Here is a 16,523-nt window from a genome sequence, read left to right as displayed (position 1 = left end):
AGGCCAGACACCACAGGAGCCGTCCCCAGGTGCGCACCTTGCCCAGACAAAAGCTGGTTCCTCCACGACTGAATTTCACCTTGAGTCTGAAGATGATTGTGAGCTGTCATCATCATTAACAGAAGGGGAACAAACCAGCCATCCTCCTGCTTCCCTGTGAGGGCGGTTTCGAAGGACCTTTCGTTTATTAGCTCCCTGTCTCTCTAAAGCACCTTTGCACGGGCGCCTCTGCCACTCAGGTACTGCTGTCTGTGACTGCGACGGAGCAAACACAAATTGCAGCTGTTAAAAGTCAGGCGTCCTGCTGAGGCAGAAACTTCACTGAACGGAGCAATGCAAACGTTTAGCTAAACTTTGGAACTCACCGCTATGTGGAAGTAGCGAGGCCCAGAGGTTAGCAGGATTTTCACAGCATGGACCTGGCAAAGCGGGTGTGAAATGCTATGTGGTCAGAAGTCACGCTTTTTGCACGGGTGTCAGTGACTGCACCGGAGAACTGCTTCCCACTCCCCTGAAGCTGTTGCACGATGCTGCAAAGAAAAACTTCAACTCCCCCCCCCCCCATTTTTCAGTGACCTTTAAGACTGAAAATGTGAAACGTAAGGAGGTAAGTTCATTCGGGATGGGGCGTTTCTCCTTGGTCTGTGTTTGTACTAGCACGCCGGGGTCCTAGCGGCCGTAGCTGGCTGGCCTGGGACTGAGCAACTGAAATAATGCCTCGCTCGTATCTAGCACTTCTCAGCAGTAGCTCTCGAAGCGCTTGACAGTCTAATGTATTTATTACAGCCTCACAGCTGGGGAGAATCTCCTGGTATAACTATCGTAGGGGTAGCGGGGCACAGTGCCCCTGGCAGCTGGGCCGTTAGTCTGGAATAAAGTCACTTAGCCTGGAGTACCGACTCTGCTTTCATTCTGGAGCAGCGCCCGCACTGGAGAGGGAACAGCAATAGCAGAAGAACTATTTTTCTATGTTTGTGCTGGGAAATCTCTCTGGGTGGACACGTGCTTTGAAAATTCAGGCCCTTTTCAAGATCTTAACCCAAACTGCAACATGAGGCCTGAATGTTTAACATGGAGGTTTGCCCTGGGCCGTTGCGTTTTCCCTCCTTGCTGCTGGGGCGGGCTGCTTCCTGGGTGGAGAACAGCTGGAACTCCTGCCTAGGCCATCCAGGAACTTGTGCTGGGCTGAGAGGTGGTTTTAGCAGGCGGGGGACAGCAAGACTGGAGCTTGCCCTTGCCTAGAGCTGGGCGCAGCCGGGCAAGCTTCCGCTCCCAACACGCAGCCCCGGCTACGCCAGTCCTGGGCCCCAAAACGTCCCTGTTACGCCGTTCCTGCCTGGTCGGCTCTGCCAATGCACCTTCAATTCACATTCCAGCACCTCCCACTGGGGGGACCCACGCTTTGTGGTGTCTGTCAGCCGAGCGCATTGCATGCACCTGGGGATCCTCCCAACCCTCCATTCCCCCCACAAGCCCCCTGGGCACCACCCTCCATTCCCCCTCTATTTCAAGGACTCCCTGCACTGCCCCATGTCCCCAGGGGCTGTGTGTGCCCCCATCTTCCCATGGCACAGGCTGTATCCCCCATGTCCACTCCCCCCCCCAGAGCCTCTGTGTGCAGCCCTTCCCCAGGCCAGCGTTCCTCTGTGTCATCGTCCCCCCCACATGGCATCATAAGGGGTGAGGATTGCCAGGGGGCTGTTTCCACCCACTTTAGGGCCCCTTTATATGGCCAGGAGCGGCCCAGGGGGGCCACTGTAGCTGAGAATCGGGCCGGCTGTCTCTGGGGTAGGAAAGTCACGTGAGGGGGAATTCACCCAAGGTCTGTCCAGCCTGCTGCTGCTCCGGCGCGGATGGGCGTGTGAATGAAGCCAATCCACAGAGCTGGCCCAACGTGGTTTATTGACGGGAAAACGGGGGGATTCTCAGTCGTCGTCTCCTGTCTGCTGCTCATATGAATCCAGGAAGAACCTGGTGCCGGCAACCAGTGATCCAGCCAGGATGGCAGTGGAGACCCAGGGCGGCTCAGCCAGGTGGTTGGCGGAGGGAGTCAGCCTACATTGAAGGGTTAAACGAGAGGACAGGCAGGGGCAGTGGTTTGGATAGGGCGGGCACTCAGTCATCGCTGATCTGTCCCCAGGCACCCAACCCCCAGTTCCACCACCTCTGGCAGCTTTTTCCATTCGGGGCACTGGCACAAGCCACGTCGGCAAACACACATTTTTGCCAGCGGGAGCTGCCTCTCCAGCAGGAGGGTTTGCCGGTCGAGCTCTATCGGCAAAGCTTTCCTGGTGCAGGCCTGGTCCCGCTCCCCATCAAGGCGGGGCGGTATCGTCAGGATCAGAGTGCCAGAGACAGGCAAGACAAGATTTCCACTCCCCAGCTATCGGGGGGGCTGCTTGTCCGGCTAGCCCATTGTAAAGCAGTCCAGGCTGCTTCTCTGCTAGCGTGTGGCTCGAAGGGATTGCTAACGGGCTAGTGAGCCTTAGAACGTAAGAACGGCCATACTGGGGCAGACCAATGGTCCATCTAGCCCCACATCCTGTCTCTGACGGTGACCAGTGCCAGAATTTCGGGGGACTGGCTCCCTGACCATCCTCCTATTCAAGTCCAGCCAAGCTCCATGGTGGCTGAAAACTAGAGCTATCTCAGTGTGTGAAATTATTTACCTGGGATTTTCAACCACGACCCCCCTGGGCTGGATCTGAATGGGCGACCTAGAGGTTATGGGTTCCCCAGTCTCCAAGGCTCAGGTCCTCAGGTATTTAGGCACCTACTTCCCATCAGGGCCGGCTCCAGGCACCAGCTTGTCAAGCAGGTGCTTGGGGCGGCTGCTCCGGAGAGGGGCGGCACGTTCAGCTATTCGGCGGCAATTCGGCGGACGGTCCCTCACTCCGGCTCGGAGTGAAGGACCTTCCGCCGAATTGCCGCCGCAGATCACGATCGCGGCTTTTTTTTTTTTGGCTGCTTGGGGCAGCCAAAACCCTGGAGCCGGCCCTGCCTCCCCTTGGCTTTGAGGATGTGGGGCCCGGGTCACTTATGGAGGCAGGGCTTGGAACAGCCGGCTCCGAGCGCTGGGGGTGTCTGGGATCTAGACCCCACGCCCACTCACCACGCAGAGATGTTCCTGGGCAGCTTCCTCTGATCCTGGTGCTTGCAGTAGCACTTCCTGGGGCACGAATCCATGATCTGGAACGGCGGCCAGTGGCGAGCGGAAGCCTGGGGCTTGTCATGAGAGCCATCCGGACCCTGCTCTGAGGCTGCGTCCAGGCAGGGCTCAGCTGGGGCAACCTGTGGCTCCGGGGCTTCCCGCCCCTGCCTCTGCGACTTGATCTTCTGCGCTTTGGCCTTCGGCTGTCCGTGGGCCTTGAGCTTCTCCTGCGGCTTCTGGGTGGGGCTAGCTGCCACCTTGGGCTGCCACGTGGACCGGGACTGCAGCTTAGTCGTGGCCTGTTTCCTTGCCTTCGTCCTGACGTGGCCTGGCGCCCCTTTGGAGGCGCTGCTCTGCTCCAACACTGCCTGGCGCTGAGCTCCCGCAGGGCACGTCGGCACCGGAGGGGCAGGGGTGGGAGGAATGGCCTCCTGCCCAGGCAAGGCCATGGGTTGGTCCTCCCCTTTGCCAGGCTGGACTGTGCTGGCGGCTGCAGCCTCTGCCGAAGGCAAAGCAGGCGAGTCTGGTGTGGGTAGACCAGGAGCCCTCGCTGGTGGATTTGCCTCTGGGGAGGGTGTCTCTGGCTTCCGCGGCTGGGTCGCTCCAGCTTGTGTTAGCTGCTCCGGCTCCCCCACGAAGGCAGGGCTAAGTTGAGGGGGTTCTCCGGGGGGTTCTCCGTTGGGACCTGGGTCCTTCCTAGTATCGTCAGCCAGCCAGGCCCTGACGGGCTGCGGGTGGCCCTCGTCCTGCCTCAGCTCGTCCAGCTTGGGGGCATTGCCCAAGAAGGACACCAGCCGAGACACGTCTGATCCGAACCTGGGGCTATTTCTGCCCTGGCCTTTGCGCCGCTGCGGGTACGGGGTTGGCACTCTGGGCTTCTGACCCTCCAGGCTCCTGAAGTTGAAGGAGGTGAGGTCGTCCAGGATCTTGACCAGATGCAGCTGCTGCTTGGCCTGGCTCTGGGGCTGGGTGGTGGGTGAGGCCTGCTCCTTAGTGCCCATTTTCTGGAACTGCTCCAAAAAGGCCTGGGTCAAGGAGCTGAGATCCTCCTGATCTCTCCTTTCCAGCCCCTTGAGCGACGGCAGCTTCTCAGCCACCTTGGGCGACCCAGAGACACTGGACGGGGCCTTCTTCTGGGGACACTGCTTCAGGGCGTCGGCATAGGAGATGCCGGAGGAGATCAGGCCGGCCCGCTGCTTTATCGCCTTGACACTGGGCGGCCGCTGCCCAGGCTGGATGGTGACCTTGTACAGGAAGCTCAGGCCATGTTCCAGGAGGGCCTGCACCCCCTCTGCATTCACCCCATCCTCCTCACTCCCCGGGGGCTCCTTTGCTCTGCTGCCCCGGGTCTTGGCCTGGCCGGTGGGCGATTGGCAGGGACTGGTGGGCGCCTTTGAGTCGCCGTGGCTGCCGGGTGAGCCTTCCTCATGAGGCGGGGGCTGTCTCTTCCCTCCTGACACAGCCAGGGGCCTTGGGGGAGCTGTCCTGGTCGGGTTCCTTTCTGCTGCATCGTTAGGCCCGCCCTCGTCATTGGGCTTCGGAGCATCCGAACGGGCGGGGCTGTCCAGGACTGAACTCTGTGTCTGTGTCTTGGTCAGGGCTGGTTGGCTGCAGCCCTCTGGTCCCGACGTGCCCTTGGGCGCGCCGATCTCCTGTGCCCGCTCCAGCAGCACTGAGGCAGCGGCACTCTTGCCTGGAAGGTCGCCCTGGCCTCCTTGCTTCATGATGGAAACGGTCTCTCCTTTGCTCTTCCCCTTGGGCGCTGTCTTTTTGGACCTCAGCAAGTCTTGCTCGGGGGGCGGGTTTTGAGACCCGGATGTCGCCTTCTGGCCCTTGGGTTCCCCTTGGTGGGTGCCTGGAATAGCCAGTGCTGGGTTCGGCTCCTTGCCCAAGCTGGCATCACCACTTAGGCAGGTCAATCCGGCTTCCCCTGCCTTCCCTCGCCCCAATTCCGGAGCGGAGTCATTGTCTCCAAGGCCTGGATCTCTGCTGAGGCTGCTGGAATTCTGAACCCACATGGAAGACAGCTTGAGTTTGGATTTCTTGGAGCAACTCTTGCACATCTCTGAGGATTCCGCCTGCTTTCCTCTTCTCCCTGGCTCTCTGTTGCGTGGCTGGGAAGGCTCTTTTGCTGCAAAGGTTTCGGGACGAGGTGGGAGGGCTCCCGATTCGCTCCCGGCCCCGCTCGGCGTGCCAGCCAAGCACCCATCGTCTGCTCCTGGCTTGCCTTCCTTGTCTTTGCCCTGCGCAGGGTCTACATCTTGGGATGCTTCCGACTGCACGTTGCCCATTTTCGACGTTCATCCTGTGAGCGGGAGAAGAGAGAATGACAGCGTGGCCTAGCAGACGAAGACTTGGGAGGTGTGCAATCGAGTCTCACCTCTGCCACTGGCCTGTCAGGTGACCTTGCCTAAGTACTGTAGCTTCTCCTCTCCCGGCTTCTGATTCCCCTCCCTGCCCTTGTCTAGTTAGATTATTAACTCTTGATCTAATGGGTCCCTTCTGGCCATAAGCTCTGTGAATCTTGTGGGCAGAGACTGTCTCTTCCTAGCACAATTGGGCCCGGAGGGCTGGTTATTTATCTATCTACCGAAGGTACTTATATGAGCCCTGCCCCACTGCATCTGAGCCCCTTGCCATCTTTAATGGATTTATCCTCCCAACACCTCATTGTACAGATGGGAAAACTGAGGCACGCCATGGCTAAGACCCAGATAGATTCTCACAGGGATTTCAGTTCAGTAGGAGTTAAGGCCCCTAAATCCCTTTGAGGATCTGGCCCTAAGTGACCCCAAGGTCACACAGAGCCTCTGTGGTAGAGCAGAGACTCAAACTCAGGTCTCCCAAGTCCCAGGCTTTTGCCCTAACGCTTGGGCAACCCTTCTTCTCTTGGGCGGAGCGAATACGCCCTTCTGGAATATACACAAGAATTACAATGCTAGTAGACAACTGTTCCAGCTGAGCACCTCATAGAGAAAGAAGGGGCACATTTTTAACAGGAAAGGCAATTAGCCAGTGGAACAATTTACCAAGGGTCAAGGCGGATTCTCCATCCCTGGCCATTTTGAAATCAAGACTGGCTGTTTTTCTAAAGGATCGGATCTAGTTCAAAGAGGAATTAATCCAGGGCCGCCCTATGCCCTGGGCTATGCAGGAGGTCCGACTCCTGGCCTTAGAAGCTATAAATAGTAATGAATTATGCCACCCGGGTCACAACAGCTACCCCCAGTTTACAGAGGGGGAAAATGGGGTGAACCAACTTGCTCGAGAGAAGACAGCAAAACTGTCACTCAGGTACTATGAGACGGTAGGAAGGTTAGACACAGACATGGGGCAGGATCCGAAGCCTATTCAAATCCAGGGGAAACTTTCCATTGACCTCAGTGGCCACTGGATGAGGCCCAGGCAGAGTCACCATCCCCAGGGTTGCTCATTTTGCCTATTTCAAAGGCAGATTTTTAAACTAACTCCCTCTAGCAAAGGGGATTCCTGTTATTCTTATTAGGTGTATTATGGTAGCTCCTGGGAGCTCTAGGCATGGACCAGGACCCATTGGCTATTAGGTGTATTATGGTAGCACCAAGGAGCCCCAGACATGTACCGGAACCCCACTGCGCTAGGTGCTGTACAAATACACAACAAAAAGATGGTCCCTGCCCCCCAAAGAATTTACAAATGGGGTTCCACCCCTGGTTTGGGGTGCAAAGGATATTTTATAAAGAGAAACCTTTTAGGGTCAATATTGGGTTAAAAAAAGCAAGTTCGATTCTACCCTAAATTACACTGATGTAGCACAGGAGTGACTCCACTGCAGTCAAGTTACACAGGTGTAAACCCAGCATAAGGGAAATGATAATCAAGCCCCCTATATAATCATCACAGGAGCTGGTGAAAGATAGGGAGGCAGTGTTGCCTAGTGGATAGAACCCTGCCCTGGGAGTCAGGACACCTGGGTTTTATTCCCAGCTCTGGCTTGCCGGGTGCCCTGGGGCAAGTTACTTTCCCTCTCTTGTGCCTCGGTTTCCCCATCTGTAAAATGGGATAATGAGCGTTTTAGGTATAGTGAGAGTGCTTTTGTACAGCACGACATACAAGCTAGGGATTGTTATGGGCAATTAACATCCTAGATTGTTACAAATTAAAAATCTAATTTCTTCCCCCACCCCCAATCCTCACCTTTCTTCAAGCCATTTTTTTTTTTAACCTGGGGAAGAGGTGATGGTTTGTCTGTTGTTCGCATTTCTCTTTGCTTGGTAGAGACCTTTTGTCTCGGGGTTCTCCCACGAGGGGGCAGCTGAGCTGCACTGCCAATGGGGGGAGAAAGGTTACTTGTTTACAAAAAGAAACTGGAGAAGTTTGGTGATTAAAATTAAACCTGGCAACAATTAGGCCGCTAGTGTGCTGGGACCACTGGTCGTCACTCAGACCACTGTGGTCTGTTTCCTTGTACTCTCCTGTCTGTCTGTCTGTCTCCACCTGCTGTCTCTTACATTGAGAGTCCTTTGGGGCAAGGCCCATGTGTTTGTTGTGTGTTTGTTCAGTGCCAGAGATTCCTAGGCACGACAGTGATACAAATAAACAATAATATAATGGGAACAATTTCTGCTGAGGCTTAGGTTCTGAAAAGCTGGTTTTTAACCAACCCCTCCACTCCCTGTGTTAACCCATATTTTACCTTTTAAATATCAATCTGAATTATTATGAATGTATTGACTCCTATTATGTGTATTCTAGGCCAACAGAGATGGGGAACCCATTGGGATGGGTGCTACAGGGTAAGAGACAGTCCCAGCCCCCCAAGAACTTACAAGCTAAAGAGACAAAGGGTGGGAGGGAAAACTGAGGCACAGAGAGGTGAGGGACATGCTAGGGCACCCAGTATGTCAGTGACAGACCTGGGAATAGAACCCAGGAGTCCTGAGTCACTGAACGCTAATTATTATTGGATCATTCTATAAGTCTGGCTCTCCATCGTTCTCCTGTCTTGACACCAGGGTTGAAAATGCTGGGGACTAGAGTGCCACCTACTGATGAACGCACATCCCCCCGGGGTAAGAAATGCCTTTTCCTCCAGCCACCCGTATCTACCCCAGCCGCTTGTTCCTGAGCGAGCTGCCTCTGCCCCCAAATAAACAGGGAAACAGCCTTGGAACCACCCCCCAACTTCAAGCTTAATGCTTCTGCTGCCTGCCACCTGGGTACTGCCCCAAACGCAGACTGCCCCCAGATCCCTGCCCTGGCTCATAACCTCCGACCCCCCCCCCCGTTAGTACCCCCAACTCCCTCTCCAGGTAATGTCCCCTTCCTGCCCTAACAGAATAATGTCCCCGCCCCCTCCCTCAATTAATGCCCTCCAACCCCTCCCCTCCAACATCTCCCCCGGTTACTGCCCCAACCCCTTCCGTCCGACCCCTCTGCCAGTAAATGACCTCTGACCCCTCCCCTCCAACCCCTTCTCTGGTTAATGCCCCCTAACCCCTCCCCTCTGACCCCTCCCCCAGTTAATGCCCCCTGACCCCTCCCCTCTGACCCCTCCTGTGGTTAATGCCCCTGACCCCTCCCCTCTGGCCCCTCCCCCAGTTAATGCCCCCTGACCTTTCCCCTCCAACCTCTCCCCTCTGACCCCTCCACCCGGTTAATGGCCCCTGACCCCTCCCCTCTGGCCCCTCCCCCAGTTAATGCCCCCTGACCTTTCCCCTCCAACCTCTCCCCTCTGACCCCTCCACCCGGTTAATGGCCCCTGACCCCTCCGCTCTGGCCCCAGCCCGCACTCACCGCCCGGCCGGGGGCTCTGTCCGGGGCCGCAGGGAGCGGCCGGGTCGGGCCGGAACCGCCGGGAGGCTGGAACCCAACGGCCGCGAGCCCCCTCCGAACCCCGCCCCCTCACAGCCCCCCCCACAGCCCCCCTTCGAACCCCGCCCCCTCACAGCCCCCCCCACAGCCCCCCTTCGAACCCCGCCCCCTCACAGCCCCCCCCACAGCCCCCCTTCGAACCCCGCCCCCTCACAGCCCCCCCCACAGCCCCCCTTCGAACCCCGCCCCCTCACAGCCCCCCCCACATCCCCCCCTTCGAACCCCGCCCCCTCACAGCCCCCCCCACAGCCCCCCTTCGAACCCCGCCCCCTCACAGCCCCCCCCACATCCCCCCCTTCGAACCCCGCCCCCTCACAGCCCCCCCCACAGCCCCCCTTCGAACCCCGCCCCCTCACAGCCCCCCCCACAGCCCCCCTTCGAACCCCGCCCCCTCACAGCCCCCCCCACAGCCCCCCTTCGAACCCCGCCCCCTCACAGCCCCCCCCACATCCCCCCTTCGAACCCCGCCCCCTCACAGCCCCCCCCACAGCCCCCCTTCGAACCCCGCCCCCTCACAGCCCCCCCCACATCCCCCCCTTCGAACCCCGCCCCCTCAGAACCCCCGCGAGCCCCCCGCCCCCTCACAGCCCCCCCCACATCCCTCCTTCGAACCCCGCCCCCTCACAGCCCCCCCCACAGCCCCCCTTCGAACCCCGCCCCCTCACAGCCCCCCCCACAGCCCCCCTTCGAACCCCGCCCCCTCAGAACCCCCGCGAGCCCCCCGCCCCCTCACAGCCCCCCCCACATCCCTCCTTCGAACCCCGCCCCCTCAGAACCCCCGCGAGCCCCCCGCCCCCTCAGAACCCCCCCATCCCCCTTTCGAACCCCGCCCCCTCAGAACCCCCCTTCGAGCCCCGCCCCCTCAGAACCCCCGCGAGCCCCCCGCCCCCTCACAGCCCCCCCCACATCCCCCCCTTCGAACCCCGCCCCCTCAGAACCCCCGCGAGCCCCCCGCCCCCTCACAGCCCCCCCCACATCCCTCCTTCTAACCCCGCCCCCTCAGAACCCCCGCGAGCCCCCCGCCCCCTCAGAACCCCCCCATCCCCCTTTCGAACCCCGCCCCCTCAGAACCCCCCTTCGAGCCCCGCCCCCTCAGAACCCCCGCGAGCCCCCCGCCCCCTCACAGCCCCCCCCACATCCCTCCTTCGAACCCCGCCCCCTCAGAACCCCCGCGAGCCCCCCGCCCCCTCAGAACCCCCCCATCCCCCTTTCGAACCCCGCCCCCTCAGAACCCCCCTTCGAGCCCCGCCCCCTCAGAACCCCCGCGAGCCCCCCGCCCCCTCACAGCCCCCCCCACATCCCCCCCTTCGAACCCCGCCCCCTCAGAACCCCCGCGAGCCCCCCGCCCCCTCACAGCCCCCCCCACATCCCTCCTTCTAACCCCGCCCCCTCAGAACCCCCGCGAGCCCCCCGCCCCCTCAGAACCCCCCCATCCCCCTTTCGAACCCCGCCCCCTCAGAACCCCCCTTCGAGCCCCGCCCCCTCAGAACCCCCCTTCGAGCCCCGCCCCCTCAGAACCCCCGCGAGCCCCCCGCCCCCTCACAGCCCCACCACATCACCCCTTCGAGCCCCGCCCCCTCAGAACCCCCCTTCGAACCCCGCCCCCTCAGAACCCCCGCGAGCCCCCTGCCCCCTCACAGCCCCCCCACATCCCCCCTTCGAACCCCGCCCCCTCAGAACCCCCGCGAGCCTCCCGCCCCCTCACAGCCCCCTTCGAACCCCGCCCCCTCAGAACCCCCGCGAGCCCCCCGCCCCCTCACAGCCCCCCCCCACATCCCCCCTTCGAACCCCGCCCCCTCAGAACCCCCGCGAGCCCCCCGCCCCCTCACAGCCCCCCCCACATCCCCCCTTCGAACCCCGTCCCCTCAGAACCCCCGCGAGCCCCCCGCCCCCTCACAGCCCCCCCCACATCCCCCCTTCGAACCCCGCCCACTCAGAACCCCCGCGAGCCCCCCGCCCCCTCACAGCCCCCTTCGAACCCCGCCCCCTCAGAACCCCCGCGAACCCCCCGCCCCCTCACAGCCCCCCCCCACATCCCCCCTTCGAACCCCGCCCCCTCAGAACCCCCGCGAGCCCCCTGCCCCCTCATAGCCCCCCCCACATCCCCCCTTCGAACCCCGCCCCCTCAGAACCCCCCTTCGAGCCCCGCCCCCTCAAAACCCCCGCGAGCCCCCCGCCCCCTCACAGCCTCCCCCCACATCCCCCCTTCGAACCCCGCCCCCTCAGAACCCCCCTTCGAACCCCGCCCCTCACAGCCCCCCCCATCCCCCCTTCGAGCCCCGCCCCCTCAGAACCCCCCCCACATCCCCCCTTCTAACCCCGCCCCCTCAGAACCCCCCCACATCCTCCCTTTGAACCCCGCCCCCTCAGAACCCCCGCGAGCCCCCCGCCCCTCACAGCCCCCCCACATCCCCCCTTTGAGCCCCGCCCCCTCAGAACCCCCGCGAGCCCCCTGCCCCCTCAGAACCCCCCCACATCCCCCCTTCGAGCCCCGCCCCCTCAGAACTCCCGCGAGCCCCCCGCCCCTCACAGCCCCCCCCACATCCCCGCTTCGAGCCCCGCCCCCTCAGAACCCCCGCGAGCCCCCGCCCCCCTCAGAACCCCCCTTCGAACCCCGCCCCCTCAGAACCCCCGTGAGCCCCCCGCCCCCTCACAGCCCCCCACACATCCCCCCTTCGAGCCCCGCCCCCTCAGAACCCCCACGAGCCCCCGCCCCCTCACAGCCCCACCCACATCCCCCCTTCGAACCCCGCCCCCTCAGAACCCCCGCGAGCCCCCCGCCCCCTCACAGCCCCCCCACATCCCTCCTTCGAACCTCGCCCCCTCAGAACCCCCGCGAGCCCCCCGCCCCCTCACAGCCCCCCCACATCCCTCCTTCGAACCCCGCCCCCTCAGAACCCCCCTTCGAGCCCCGCCCCCTCAGAACCCCCGCGAGCCCCCCGCCCCCTCACAGCCCCCCCACATCCCCCCCTTCGAACCCCGCCCCCTCAGAACCCCCGCGAGCCCCCCGCCCCCTCACAGCCCCCCCCACATCCCTCCTTCGAACCCCGCCCCCTCAGAACCCCCGCGAGCCCCCCGCCCCCTCACAGCCCCCCCCACATCCCTCCTTCTAACCCCGCCCCCTCAGAACCCCCGCGAGCCCCTTCGAACCCCGCCCCCTCAGAACCTCCCTTCGAGCCCCGCCCCCTCAGAACCCCCGCGAGCCCCCCGCCCCCTCACAGCCCCCCCCACATCCCTCCTTCGAACCCCGCCCCCTCAGAACCCCCGCGAGCCCCCCGCCCCCTCACAGCCCCCCCCACATCCCTCCTTCTAACCCCGCCCCCTCAGAACCCCCGCGAGCCCCCCGCCCCCTCAGAACCCCCCCATCCCCCCTTCGAACCCCGCCCCCTCAGAACCCCCCTTCGAGCCCCGCCCCCTCAGAACCCCCGCGAGCCCCCCGCCCCCTCACAGCCCCACCACATCACCCCTTCGAGCCCCGCCCCCTCAGAACCCCCCTTCGAACCCCGCCCCCTCAGAACCCCCGCGAGCCCCCTGCCCCCTCACAGCCCCCCCACATTCCCCTTCGAACCCCGCCCCCTCAGAACCCCCGCGAGCCTCCTGCCCCCTCACAGCCCCCTTCGAACCCCGCCCCCTCAGAACCCCCGCGAGCCCCCCGCCCCCTCACAGCCCCCCCCACATCCCCCCTTCGAACCCCGCCCCCTCAGAACCCCCCCCACATCCCCCCTTCTAACCCCGCCCCCTCAGAACCCCCCCACATCCTCCCTTTGAACCCCGCCCCCTCAGAACCCCCGCGAGCCCCCCGCCCCTCACAGCCCCCCCACATCCCCCCTTTGAGCCCCGCCCCCTCAGAACCCCCGCGAGCCCCCTGCCCCCTCAGAACCCCCCCCACATTCCCCCTTCGAGCCCCGCCCCCTCAGAACTCCCACGAGCCCCCCGCCCCCTCACAGTCCCCCCCACATCCCCGCTTCGAGCCCCGCCCCCTCAGAACCCCCGCGAGCCCCCGCCCCCCTCAGAACCCCCCTTCGAACCCCGCCCCCTCAGAACCCCCGTGAGCCCCCCGCCCCCTCACAGCCCCCCACACATCCCCCCTTCGAGCCCCGCCCCCTCAGAACCCCCGCGAGCCCCCCGCCCCCTCACAGCCCCCCCCACATCCCCCCTTCGAGCCCCGCCCCCTCAGATCCCCCGCGAGCACCCCGCCCCCCTCAGAACCCCCTTCGAACCCCGCTCCCTCAGAACCTCCACGAGCCCCCCGCCCCGTCACAGCCCCCCCACAGCCCCCTTCGAACCCTGCCCCCACAGAACCCCCGCGAGCCCCCTGCCCCTCACAGCCCCCTTCGAACCCCGCCCCCTCAGAACCGCCGCGAGCCCCCCCGCCCCCTCAGAACCCCCCTTCGAACCCCGCCCCCTCAGAACCCCCATGAGCCCCCCGCCCTCTCAGAACCCCCCAACATCCCCCCTTCGAACCCCGCCCCCTCAGAACCCCCGTGAGCCCCCTGCCCCTCACAGCCCCCCCCAGCCCCCTTCGAACCCCGCCCCCTTGGAACCCCCACATCCCCCTTTGAAACCCGCCCCCTCAGAACCCCCCACATCCCCCTTCTAACCCCGCCCCCTCAGAACCCCCGCGAGCCCCCCGCCCTCACAACCCCCCCCACAGCCCCCTTCGAACCCCGCCCCCTCAGAACCCCCACAAGCCCCCCGCCCCCTCAGAACTCCCCCACATCCCCCTTCGAACCCTGCCCCCTCAGAACTCCCGCAAGCCCCCCACCCCCTTAGAACCCCCCCACATCCCCCCTTTGAACCCCGCCCCCTTCAGAACCCCCATGAGCACCCTGCCCCCTCAGAACCCCCCTTTGAACCCTGCCCCCTCAGAACCCCCGCGAGCCCCCCGCCCCCTCACAGCCCCCCACATGGCCCCCCTTTGAACCTCCCGTGACCTTGGAGCTCTGCCCCCTCAGAACCCCCGTGAGCCCCCGCCCCCTCACAGCTCCCTCACGGCCCCCCTTTAAACCCCCTGCATCCTTCAAGCCCCGCCCCCTCAGAACCCCCACGAGCCCCCTGTCCCTTCACAGCCCCCCTTCGAACCCCCCGCGTCCTTCGAGCCCCGTGCCCCCTCAGCCCCACTTCGAATCCCGCGCATCCTTCAAGCCCCGCCCCCTCAGAACCCCTGCGAGCCCCCTGCCCCCTCTCAGCCCCCCATAGCCCCCTTTGAACCCCCATGTCCTTTGAGCCCCACCCTCTCACAGCCCCCCGCAACCCTCCCGAGAACCTCCCGTGTCCTGCTAGTTCTGCCCCCTCAGAATCCCCCACGTCCAGTGAGCCCCGCCCTCTCAGAGCCCCCACAAGCCCCCTACCCCCTCAGGCCCCCCATGTCCTTCCAGCCCTGCCCCCTCCGAATCCCCGCAAGTCCCCCCATCAGAACACCTCTGCCCCCACAAGCGCCCCCTGCCTCTAGAGCCCCCTCAAAATCTCCCCTCCCTGGCTCCCTCACCGCTTCAGAATCCCCTGTACACCACCGAGGCCAGAGCCCCCCCCCACACATCCCCAGAGCCCCCCTTTCATGCAACACGCCTGAGCCAGAGCCCCTCCTATGATCCTCCTGGTCCAGACTCTCCCCCCTCCCCCCCATCCTCAGAACCCCCCTCCATGCAACCCCCTCCCAGGCTAGAGTGCCCCCTTCCATGGAGCCCCCAGGGCACAGCCAGCCTCTGCCCCCCCGTGTATCCTCCCCACCCCTTGAGGGGCACAGTTGCCCCTCATGTGACTCCTGCTCAACTCCAGTGTTCCCCACCCACGGCATCCCCTGGAGCACCTTCTCCCTGTGGGGGCAGATGCAGACCTCCCCCCAGTATCTTCCTTCCTCCACCCCCTAAGTATTTCCTCTCCCCAAATGCCAGACGTTGCCCCCTCCCCACCAGCACAGCGCATCTGTCTGCCCTTCCTGGAAGATGACTCCCGCCTTCCAGGTAGGTGCACCCCCCTCTTGTTCCCCCACAGTACAGACACCCCCATCCCAGGACCAGGTGCATCCCCCTATACAATGAGACTGACCCCCCTGAAGTCCAGTGCAGTCCCCCTGCATCTGCCTTTCCTTGGGCACCAGGGACAGGAGAGCCCTCTCACAGTGTAAAATCCACCCCTTCCAGCCAACTACACCCTGCCCCCCTTCCCCAGAACCATCCCCTCCCACTCCTCCACATTACTGAGCCCCCCCCCCCGTACAATGAGCCTTCTGCCCCTGCCCCCTCGCCACATCCCATGCAGCCCCCAGGGCACCATGCACAGAAGCTTTCCACCCCAGCCAAGACCAGGGCTTGTTCCTAAATCTGGCCAGGCAGAGCTGCTGACTGCGGTGAGGCGTTAGCTGCATGCTGGCTGGGCTGGGGAGCCACACCGGGGACGTAGGTCCAGGGAAAGTGCAGCCGCTTGGGGAAAGTCGTTAGCCTGGGACTTGGGAGGCCGGCCTTGGATTCTCTGCCCTGCTGTAGACCACCGGTATGACCTTGACCAGGTCCTTCAAGCCCAGATTTTTAAAGGTATTTAGGTGTTGCAAGGCCTAGAGGACTGGATATAGGCTCCTAAGTGCCAACACGATAATGAGATACAGGCTCCTGAATCTGCAAGGCATTAAGACACCGTTTAAAATCTGAGCTGTAACCTTGTTGTGCCTCGGTTTCCTCATCTGTACAATAGGGATAATAGCTCTGTCCTGCCTACCAGGGGCATTGTGAAGCTAACAAGATTAAAGATTGTGAGGTGCGCAGGTACGTTGGGAAGAGGAGGAACATGTAATAATCCCTAACCCTTATCAGTAGATGCTGATACTGATCTCCTTTGTGAAGTGCATTATTATCCCTATTTTACGGATGGGGAAACTGAGGCACAGAACAAGGAAGTGACTTGCCCAAGGTCACCCAGCAGGCCAGTGCTAGGAATAGAACCCCGGTCTCCTGCCTCCTCGTATAAGCACCGTGGGTAGATAGCCAGATTGTCCCGGGCAGTGTTAAATGCCAGGCTGAATCCTTTGCCTCCTCGAAGCACACACCTGTGAATCCATGTGGTTCCCCAGTAGGAACATCGAGTCCCACTCATTTATCCCTCTCCCGGGCTTTCAACCCTTGTTGTGGCAATAACCAAACCTCCTGTTCTTCTTGTGCATTTAAAAGAAAAGAGGGTTTGGGGATTGTTTTTTTAGAATTTAAATTCCCTGAGGGGCTGAGAATCTGGGTTAATACTAAATCAATCAATTGGAAAAAAAAAAAAATAACAGGAGCTGGCGACCAGGGTCCTAGGCACAAACCCTGGATCTAGAACCAAACTTTCCCACCACTGGGAAAACCAGTTTGGCTCATGAGTTGCAAAATTAGGATCAAGGTAGGTTCTTCTCTGGCATCACCATAGTAACCAAGCCTCAGAAACACTGATGGGTTTATCCTCACACTCCCTCTCTGAAGGGACTTAGCTTCACTCTCCCGGTTTTATAGCTAGGGAACTGACGCACACACACAAGCCCAGATGCAGG

At 62.5% G+C, this 16,523-nt stretch overlaps 1 protein-coding gene across 1 annotated transcript; it reads right to left on the bottom strand.

Moving 5' to 3' along the window:
- Nucleotides 1-1,902: 1,902 nt before the first annotated feature.
- GGN (gametogenetin) lies at nucleotides 1,903-9,005 on the bottom strand. Its single transcript, XM_054010227.1, has 3 exons — nucleotides 8,927-9,005; nucleotides 3,113-5,456; nucleotides 1,903-2,055 (listed from the first exon to the last, which is right to left on the bottom strand). Exons 2-3 carry the CDS (start codon nucleotides 5,440-5,442, stop codon nucleotides 1,926-1,928), a joined length of 2,460 nt encoding a protein of 819 aa, XP_053866202.1. The 5' UTR covers nucleotides 5,443-5,456; nucleotides 8,927-9,005; the 3' UTR covers nucleotides 1,903-1,925.
- Nucleotides 9,006-16,523: the final 7,518 nt, after the last annotated feature.

Source organism: Malaclemys terrapin, chromosome 20 (assembly GCF_027887155.1).
Source record: "Malaclemys terrapin pileata isolate rMalTer1 chromosome 20, rMalTer1.hap1, whole genome shotgun sequence".
NCBI lineage: Eukaryota > Metazoa > Chordata > Testudines > Emydidae > Malaclemys > Malaclemys terrapin.
The sequence above is the reverse complement of the archived record's forward strand: the minus strand, read 5'-3'. Positions and strand labels throughout refer to the sequence as shown.

What these genes read in the sequence shown, in the direction of transcription:
- GGN (XM_054010227.1), bottom strand. Translation starts at nt 5,442, where the DNA reads ATGGGCAACGTGCAGTCGGAAGCATCCCAAGATGTAGACCCTGCGCAG. An exon ending in CCCAGGAACATCTCTGCGTG is followed by an intron (nt 2,056 to 3,112) that starts GTGAGTGGGCGT and finishes CCTTCAATGTAG; the next exon opens with GCTGACTCCCTCCGCCAACC.